This window comes from Abramis brama, assembly GCF_963993115.1.
Source record: "Abramis brama genome assembly, chromosome: 6".
Taxonomy (NCBI): domain Eukaryota; kingdom Metazoa; phylum Chordata; class Actinopteri; order Cypriniformes; family Leuciscidae; genus Abramis; species Abramis brama.
Genome location: NC_139968.1, coordinates 33,985,763 through 33,996,289, shown reverse-complemented (window position 1 = coordinate 33,996,289; position 10,527 = coordinate 33,985,763). Strand labels below are relative to the sequence as shown.

Below are 10,527 nucleotides of genomic sequence, written 5' to 3'. Positions count from 1 at the left end.
AATTGCAGTTAATCGCGGAATTATTGGTACGTACCCACGTGCGCTTCGACACTGCACAGCGCGGATAAACACAATGTTTTGAGGAGACCGTATGGCTGTCAGTCACCGCGTCGGTGTGGATACTGGCATTCAGAATCACAGATTATACTTTTTGGAAGCATGACCAATATAAGAATGTTCACCAATCCAAAGTCTAAAGTCTTTTTCATTTTACAACGGGTGAAACTCAGTTGTCACTGGTGATTGTCGTTTGAACCTTTCTGGATCCACCATCAAATTAATAAGTTTAATTATATCAAGTACTGTGAGAAAAGGCTATAAATCTCCTCCTCCATCATCCTCACACGCAATAGCTATATACCGGTATACTAGCCGAAACTCCTTCTCTATGTGTACAGAAGTGACGTAATGACGCAAAGACATGCTCGAATTTCCCGCTGAAATCCATCAGTACCACTGGAATTAAAATCATTATTACAAGCTTACCGTTTTTAATCGAGCTAAGGCAAGCAGAGAGTTTTGAACACTGGCTGGTTATGTACTTGCTCAAACATTTATTTTGGATAATTTTTAACCCAAAAAAGTTACGGACAGCAGCTTTAAAAAAAAACAATGTTATAGTGATGTCTCTTTAGCAGCTTCAGTTGGATTATTAGAGGATATCCCATTGGCAGCATTCCCCATTAGAGGTACAGTCTGATGAAGGGACGAGTCGTCTAGATGATTCTGTAAGAAAACACAGATTCACCGATGGTAAAAGAAATGAACAGGGTTGATGATTCTGTAACACAAAAATACAAGAGAAATACAAGAGACTAGAGAATCAAGAGACTAGAGAATCATACTATTGTAAATCGTGTGTTCTAATAAGACACTTACTTTCTAAATGAAGTTGCAAGATCTTTTTGCTTTATATTTTTTATTATTTAGTTTGGGAGTAATTTGTGCCTCATCTGTGAACCTCAGGTTACATAGTGATAAAATAAAGGACAAAAAACTACTTACTGTTTACATTTATATTACACCTGTGGTATTCCAAATTTATTAAAATGTTTATCAGAGTTTTCTAGCAAAAGACTCCGGTCAGTCCTGTTTTACTGAAACTCTTAAAGGCTCTCGGATTTTGTGTTTTAACGAGAGAGTCCTGCCGGTCCTGTACTCGGGTCTCAGCATTTGAATAGATATGCTGAGTGAATTAGGGTGGGCAGCACTCTCAGTCTAGAACCGGTTCCTAAACCTGTCTTTTATGGTTCCTGCACCTAAATGTATACTGTAAGAAAACATTTCACAGATTCAGACTTTGGTGACTGCAGCGACCGACAGCTCGTGTTTTCAATAAACAATCTTGCTGAAGAAACAACCAAGTCTCCTGGTCTTTCGATTCTGAGTTTCCAACACACCTAAAGTGGTGTTAAATACACAGAATGTTAAATAAATAATTATATAAATCATATAAATAATTATGTAATAATAATATAAACATTTTTATATAACTGTTCTTAAAGTACAAATTCTTAAATAGTAAATTATTATTATCATTACAGTTATTTTTTTCTGCAGCCACAACATGCACACAGTGTTACAGACACACCATATACTGCTCTCATACATATAATCTGTAGTAAACTCAGGGTTTTCAGCAGGCAGACAGATTTACTGCACACAGAATCTCACCTGATCACGCTGGTCCTGCTTCTCGATGTCTGTTTAAACAACAACAAACTCAATTAAACACTCATTACTTTCGTTAGTTAGACTAAAAATTCATTTTCAAACATTTTAACAAGTCTTTTCCCACTCATATTTTCAATCTTGTTAAGTAATCGGTATGTAATACCATTTTTTCCTGCTTCGATAGCCTGCAATAGTAAATCACACCATCAAATACAGCTGCAGCAACAAGCAGAACACCAACACCAACACCAGCACATATTCCTCCTACAACACCTGAATGTAGAAAATCTGGAGGAGACAGACCTGAATCTGGAACAGATAAAGATAGGCAGTCATTATGACTAGAGAGTGAATGATAATATTTATCAATATATCAATAATTTGAGTCATATTTACACTTTTCTGACTATATTGATTTAACTCTGATTTAACTGATAAATGGCTCCATCTGGTGTGATTTTGAAGAACGGCAGCATCACAACACTGCTTGCTCAACACAAAACAGTAGCACTATTTTATGCATTTTTCCTGTTGATAATATAAAAATGGCAAGATTCATAATGCCACATAATATGCTTTGTGAAAACAGCGCAGACAGTCTCATAGACATATATCAGAAGTCTGTGCTTCTTTCTTACTAGTGTCATGTCTTTTTTTTTTTTTTTTTATTGTTCATGATTTCATGTCCTTTTTTAGATTTGTTGCCAAGTCTGCGGTTTTCCTGCAGAATATTGGCTATTAAAGTGTCATTCTCCCTCCATAGACTGGTTCTTTCTTGCTGAAGGAAAATAAAACCTACATATCCTGAGAGAACTGTGGAAATGAAACCGATTAAACTAGATCTGTCACCTTTCTAAACTTTAATCTAAAAAAAGTTTTAAACAGTTTTTGTGCCAAACATAGCCATACTTATTTTACATCAAATACTAATCTAAGGTCAGAGATTTTATTATGAGAAACTTTTTACTAGAACACAACTGCAGCAATTTTTTAAACTCACAGCACATTAGTGGTAATGATTCAGTTTTAAATCAAAATAAATGTATGTAGTTTAATTGACAAATTCCACTTTAACAGTAAATGTGTTTTTGAAGAAAACCTCTTTAGACAGTGTGAATTAATATACAGGTACACAGAAAGAAAAAAAAAACAATGATGTGATTTAATATTATTAATGCTTTTAAACATGCATTAAATGACTCACCAGTGACAGTAACACTGAAGATATTTGGACTTCTGCTGTTGATCTGTAGTTTATATTCTCCAGAGTCTGTGTTTCTGGTGTTTGTGATGATCAGAGATCCAGTCTGATGATCCAGCTTCAGTCTGTCTCTGAATCTCTCAGTGCCTTCATTACACTGAACATCTGTACAGGTCTTACTGAGATCGCCACTGATTTCAGCTATGCGAGTGTCATTAAAATACCATTTAATATTATCTTGTTGGTTTGTTTGAACACCAGTGTTTAGAGTGACTGAATCTCCCTCCATCACTGACACTTCAACTGAACCAACAAACACACCTGAAGAAGAAACGAACAGTTCATAAATCACTTTTTGGTTAATGTAGCACAAACAAACAGCAGATGAACATCATTGATTTACACATTTACTCATCAGACAAACATACATGAGTCTCGTGGATCTTACAACTATTATGCAACTGCAACACATCCTGATTCATATTTTCTTTCTCTATACATTTACATTTACATTTTACATTTAGTCATTTAGCAGACACTTTTATACAAAGCGACTTACAAATTAGGACTAAATTAAGCGAGTCATCAAGAAGAGGCAAAAACAACGCAAGAAGTGCTCAAAATAGGAAGTTCAGGCATTAATCAGAGTAGCATAAGCCCGATACGTGAGGTTTTAAAGGGAAGGTTTTTTTTTTTTTTTTTTAATATGGTTAAGTGAATACTTCTATACATGTTTGTGAATTCATGCAACCAATTATTTTAAAAGCCTCATGAATATTACCCGTTATGAAAAATACATAGATGAGCAGCAGGTCAGAATAAGTTCAAACATAATTTATTAACCATGTAATTACCAGCTTTAACCAGCTACTTACAGCTTATATCGGGGTATGTGGGAGTATTATTTTGAAAATTGAGAGTGCACAATTCTGCACAATGTTCAGCAGTCGACGGTAAAAGTAGCTATAAGTTCTGTCTGTCATAATCAACTGTATAAGTTTAGAGTGTTTTTTTTTTTTTTTTTTGGTCATATTCTGTGAGTATGCAACAGGGAGCCATACATTTGTGTAGGCCTATATGAGTTTAATTCACTTTTTGTACCCTTGATTTATTATTCGTCTTTTCTGGTGTTTTGCCTGGAGTCAGTTCACTTGCATGAATGTGTGATGTTCAATAAAACTTAAAAATAATCAGTCCAATTTTGGCCAACATTAGGACAGGGTCCGCTACAAACTGAGCATGGCCCACTTAAAAAAAGATCATTCCAATTACACAATTAAACAATAAGAAGCCAATTCAGAAATAATAAATACATGACATCAGTTGCTCAAAGATGAATCTAAGAGTGAGAAATCCATACAGTGGGGAGACATACAGCAGTGTGTGAGGACTCAAGACACTGACACAGTTCTGCGCGGGGGTTTTCTTGTTACAGAATCCCAATTACTGTTTGCCAGTTTCCATTAAATACCCAGACCAGAACAAAATAGGAGTTGTAAATATTTACTACACCAATATTTTTGGAATTGTGTTGGGCCTGTTAATGTGCCCCAAAGAGTCACACCAGGTTTTGGGGAGAGGAGCAATGATTATAATCTTCAAGGGACACCACCCAGAACAGGAGAACTGTACTCTCTAATTTATGTAAGGGTTAATGCCCGACGAGGTGTCCATTATCGGGTATTAATGGACGACGGTGAGGCGTGAACCGTCCGACGCGCAGCCTCCGCCGAAGTCCATTTATACCTGACAATGGACACCTCGTCGGGCATTAACCCGCTTATACCATGGTCACTTACGAAAGAAAGAAATATTTAATCTATTAATAATACTTTAATGTGTTTTAGAGTAAAAATCATGAGGGGTTTTTATTTATTAAGTCGAGCGCACTATTTAATATCTCCCGTATACAGGCGTTGCCAAGCAACGTGGCCACAGCGACCTGACCGCAGCAGTTGATCAGTGATGGTGTACATTATCACTTTTTAACGGACACCCTGCAGCCAATCAGAATCGGGTATTCACCCAGACCATGGTATAATTATTTTTAATATTCGTTATGTTATATTTGACTACTGTGAAATTGAGACCATTTTAGCAATTGCACTGAAGTATTTAAAATGATACCAAACATGAAAAGCAAAAAAACAATAGATTCACCATGGAGGGACAGAAATCTTCTTATGAGTCTTCTTATGAGAAAACTTATGAGTTTTAGAACAACATGAGGGTAAGTAGGCTAAATGATGACAATTGAACTAACCTTTTAAACATAACCTAAAAATAAACCTTATTAAATGACACTCACCATTGACAGTAACGCTAAAGATCTTTTCACTTCTGCCGCTGATGATCTGTAGTGTATATTCTCCAGAGTCTGTGTTTCTGGTGTTCATGATGGTCAGAGATCCAGTCTGATGATCCAGCTTCAGTCTGTCTCTGAATCTCTCAGAACATGCATCATCTTCACAGATCTTACTCTGATCCAGGGCCGCGGGAAGTAATTTTGAACAGGGGGTGCTGTGAATTTTTTTTTTTTTTTTTTTTTTTTTGACAAAAAACCTATGAGCCTATAGGCCTATTTAAAATACATTTTAAAAATAAATACATTGAGATTTACTACTTTATTGTCATATACACTTCAGTGCACACAGCCAGGGTCTGAAACAAACAGACATCAGTTCTCAGATGAATTTATGCGCTATTAATCTGAAGCAGAAGCAGAAGCAGAAATAATACTTTAATAATCGAAAGAAATAATCAAAATAATCGAAAGAAAACGAAATAATTACTTTCGTTACAACTCCAGATAGCCTATACATACATGGCATGCAACATATTTAGATACAACAAATAATATTACAACAACATATAATATTAATCAAACTTCACAATAACGCTATAACAATGCAATCGATTTGGTCAGCTGGCGTTGCACGTTTATTTCACACGCAACTCTATTAACTCCAAAATCCTTTTACGCACACCACAAGGAAATAATCTCTGACTATTTAAGCAATTTATTTATTGAACAGTTCTCCACATCCATTACGCAATATAAAGCTTTCTGTCACCATCTCCGACCTTTTTACACAAACCACAAGGAAATAATCTCCGACTCAGACTATTTAAACGTTATTTAACAGTTCTCCACTACCATTACGCAAAGAACACACGATCGAAATAATACTCTCCATCTCCATCCCCACCACCTTACAAAAATACTATAGTGTACTACTTGTTGCCAAAAAAATAAATGTTATAAGCGCGGCGGCACCATGTCTTACCTGAGCTACAGGCCCTGGTTACAGGTGTCCAAATGTCGAGGTGCGCTCTGGGGTCGTGGAGATAAAGTCTCTCATGAGGGGACGAATGTCCAGGGAGTTCAGAATGTCTGTGTTGGTATGCATCAGCGAAAGGTGTGTGAGTCTTTTCTGGGTCATGGTGCTGCGTACCCATGTCTTCAAAAGACGCAAGGCGGAGAAAGTGCGTTCGGATGAGGCCACGGAGATGGGTAGGCACAGACATAACTCGATCAGATTTTCTATCTCTGAAAACATGGCTCTTGTTTGTGGCTGGAGCTTTATCAAACATGATGCTACATCTTGGACTGTGACACACTTAAACCCTCTGTCTTTTGTGACATCGGCAAGCTGCTTGGCGATGCTTGGCCTAAGCATTTTGAGCTGGAGTTCAAGGCGGTCTGTATCAAGCTCCTCCGGGAGCTGAAGGGCCTCCAGATTGACGCTTCTTCCCTCTGCTGCTTTGATAACAGCCCTCTCTCGCTTTGCGGCAAGCTTCATACTGGACTGATCAAATCTTCTGTCCAGCTCCGCCGATATCACATCAATAGCCTCGAAAAAGCTACGTCGCCAATCCACTGTTTGTGCGCCATGTGCGACTGCCTCCGGCTCTCTAGTTTGGCGAAGGCGAGCTGGGGTTTTGCTCACTCTAGGGGTGGTGGTGTCTGGCATTTTCAGGGAGGTTTGTGATGCGCAGGTTTCAACCTTGCGGATCAGCTCGTCCACAACTGCATCATCCCGGAGTGTGGCTATTTGTTCTCTCAGCACACCTGTGCATTCCAGTGCACCTTGCGCACTTGCTGTGGCACTCTGTAGGCTTGTGGCAACTGCTTCACAGGGTTCGAACAGGGCATGGCAGCATAAAAGACCAAAATATGTTCTCCCTTTTAAAGCCTGTTTGTAGAGTCCCCCGATCTTTGCTCTGCTGTCCCCCCTGACACTCTTGTCATCCTTCAGCTCGTGCAGTGTAGTCAGGAGAGCGGGGTAAGCTGCAGTGACGCGGTTAATGGACATGTCACGGATACACCACCTTGTCGGGCAAAGGCCTAAGATGTTGACAGAAACCTCATCACAGCCAAAAAACGACTGGTAGAGCTGTTTTCGCTTTGATGACTCTCTAATCACAGATGAGACACCCTGAACAAAGTTTAAAGTATCGGCTACAAGACTCACTTCACGCGCAGCTTCTTGAAGAATCAAATCCAGTGAGTGGTTGCTGCAATGCACATAAAGTGAGTGCGGGTTTAACTCTTTAAGCCGAGCCTGCACGCCTGAAAAACACCCTGACATATTAGCTGCTCCATCAAAACAAAATCCTGCGATGCGTTCAATGGGGATGTTTAGTCTTAAAAAAATATCCTTGATGCAACTGAAAAGAGTTTCTCCAGTGCTGTCCCGGGCGTTATAAAATCCTAAAAAAACAGTGTGAGGCTCCAAGCTGCTGTCAACATATTTCAGACAGCAGGAGAACTGCTCAGTGGTGCTAATGTCAGTTGTACCGTCAGCTGTGAGGCCATAAAATCGGCAGTGCGATGAGCGGGCAACAATTTCCCTCTGGATTGCATGAGCAAACTTTTCAATTATTTCATTTTGTATAGTGTCCGACATCCAGTTGTCTCTTCCTTCTATCCACTTTCTTTCTTCAGGGAGATCATAGATGCGCTCCAGCATCAATTCATACAGTATTCCTTCGCGTGCGGTGTCGCCCCTGAAGGCAATTCCCTTACTGCCAAGGAATCGGATGGTCCTGAAGAGAAGCTCCAAACAGTGTCGGGCAGTAGCCTGCTTTCTGGCATGAGCGCTGGATAAGCGAGCATCGATGGGGACGTCATCCAAAGCGGCCAACTTTTGTATTGACTCGCTGTGCAACTCTGATCTCTCATGCTCGTTAAATTTTTCAGTGGTTTTACGCCAATTTGAAAAGCCGGCATTCACGAAGGGGTTGTCTTTCTTAAATTTGTCTCTAGGTATGACTTTTTTTTCGACTGCTTTCAGGCAAACAAAACACAAAATATGATCAGTCTCTTCCACATAATGCAGCCACTGCCATCTAGCAAACCAAGCCGGTGCCACAGAACGTGAGAACGTTTCATTACCACAACGCCGTGCGGGAAATTTGAAACTGGATGTTGGCTGGAAGGGCTTGTCTAATCCAATCACGCTAGGTTGGGTTGCGGGTGCTGGGGCTGGGCCTGCCGGTTCAACTGCAGGCAGAGGCGGGCGGACAGACTCCGTTGTCATGGTTGCGGTATTAGATTTCTTCACTGGTGGTTTTCCAAAAAAATCCAAAATCCGTTTCTGTGCCATATTTCCTTCTCGTTTCTGTCATTAAACTATGTAAATTTACTAGTCAGCTGCTGCCAAAGATGGATGTATTCTGCATGGAACGAGCGCGAAACCTCTTTACTCGGCGACCAATAACCTGCCTGCCTGTGACGTTGACAACGTAACTTCCGAACCTGTGTTGATTAGGCCTCAAAATAATGAAATTAAAATCCAAAATATACGTAATAGCCTACGTGTCAAAATCATTTCCTAAAATATTCATAAGGAATTTATAAATTGTGCAAAATATTTTTAATAGGCCTACATTTTAAAAAAATCTCCCTCTCGCCACTAGGGGGTGCTGCAGCACCCCCAGCACCCCCACTTCCCGCGGCCCTGCTCTGATCTCCATTGATTTCAGCTATGCGTGTCCCTTTAAAATACCATTTCATTCTTTCTTGTTGGGTTTTTATAATATCAGTGTTTAGAGTGACTGAATCTCCCTCCATCGCTGAAACTTCTGTATCAACGCCAGACAAACCTGGAGATAAAATGAAAAGTTTCAAGTTTCAGTCATGGACGATCTTTAACAACTTAATAAACATCATACAACACACATGTGCACACAGAGATCATTGTACGTCTATATTTCAGACTCGTCAGTCGTCACTCTTAGACCCCTGACGATTAATATTAATTAGGCCTACCGATATTCAAAACCAATACAAAATCACATTCGTCAGAGAGATTGTAACAAAAAGGCTAATGTCTTACCAAGCACGAGGAATGAACACAATACGAGCCAAATAAAGATAATCATTTGAACTTTTCCACTGAAAAATTAATTCAGATTTTGTGGAAACAAATGTTTTTCGACTCGAAAGAGAAAGTTAGTTCGACATCGAAGCACCGAATCTTGTGTCAAAAACAACATATGAGGCTACGTTAAAGAGCTGCCAGAACTTCATTCGTGTTTTGCCAAAAACATTTGGTTATGACAAATCAGACAAACTCGACGTGCTTCTTTTCCCCCTCTCCTCGCGACTCAGCTCCAACTCCAGCCCCGGGTAGGAGGAAATTATTCAAGGAAAGAAAATTAGCCAATGATAGGTGTAGTAGGCTATGACGGCCGGTTTCAAAGAAACAGGTAGGACAGGACAGGTAACTATAAAGCGATACTGAGATATGACAGGTAGTAACAGGCTTGTTTGAGATGCGCCTTTGCCTCGCCTGAAGTGTAGTCGAGAGTAGGCGGCTGCTATGAGAGGAGTGAAAAAAGTACAGGCAAGCCCTATATGGGGAGGCTGCAGACCTGGAGCCGGTAGATATACGCCCCTGACAGTTTTACGCCCCTGTTGTTCCTGATGCGTCCAGTAGGGGGATATGCTGCAAAATATCATTATTAAATCGATACTCTTTCACATTAATAACAATCCCGTCCATAGACTTTGACCAATTTTGTGGTTTTTTTTTTTTTTGTTAATTTAAATATACACGTTACAGTGTAGATCTGCACTACGGATTAAAATCTGTAGATTCAGTTGGGCTTCACTCAGCCTACAGAATATTTGTTTTTGTGAATTAAAAAAATAATAATACATATAGTTGGAATTTATTTGACCTACTGTAGAATAGTTATATTCACCATATGTTATACATGAGACAGAGTGAAATATGTTGTTGTGAATTTATATAAAGTTACATTTAGATATTAACCATATTTTGCCCATTAGACATACAGTAGGCCTACTGTGTAATCATATGGATCCTCTATGAAATATCTGCTGTCCTATTCTCTATTGGTCATCATCATACAGATACAAAACAGTGTCCTACAGTACATAGCATTTTATGAAGACAAACACAATTTATCCCTTTCTAAAATTCCAAGGGCCATTTAGAAGAAAGATACACTTGTTCACAAAAAAACTATTTATTAACACCATTTATGAATTAGTATGATGACTCCCGTAGATGACTATGGCTTGCCACTTTTCTGTAACTGTTTTTCTATCCTCCTGTTAAAGTGCTCCTGCTCACTGATAAAAAAATTAAACATTAAAAAAATTAAAAAGGACATCCATG

The 10,527-nt window shown here is 39.1% G+C and overlaps 1 protein-coding gene across 1 annotated transcript; it reads right to left on the bottom strand.

Moving 5' to 3' along the window:
* Positions 1–5,427: 5,427 nt before the first annotated feature.
* LOC311085506 (uncharacterized protein) lies at positions 5,428–9,461 on the bottom strand. The gene is made up of 2 exons (XM_084118005.1): positions 9,217–9,461; positions 5,428–8,983 (listed from the first exon to the last, which is right to left on the bottom strand). Exon 2 carries the CDS (start codon positions 8,482–8,484, stop codon positions 6,181–6,183), a length of 2,304 nt encoding a protein of 767 aa, XP_083974131.1. The 5' UTR covers positions 8,485–8,983; positions 9,217–9,461; the 3' UTR covers positions 5,428–6,180.
* Between the last annotated feature and the right edge of the window lie 1,066 nt (positions 9,462–10,527).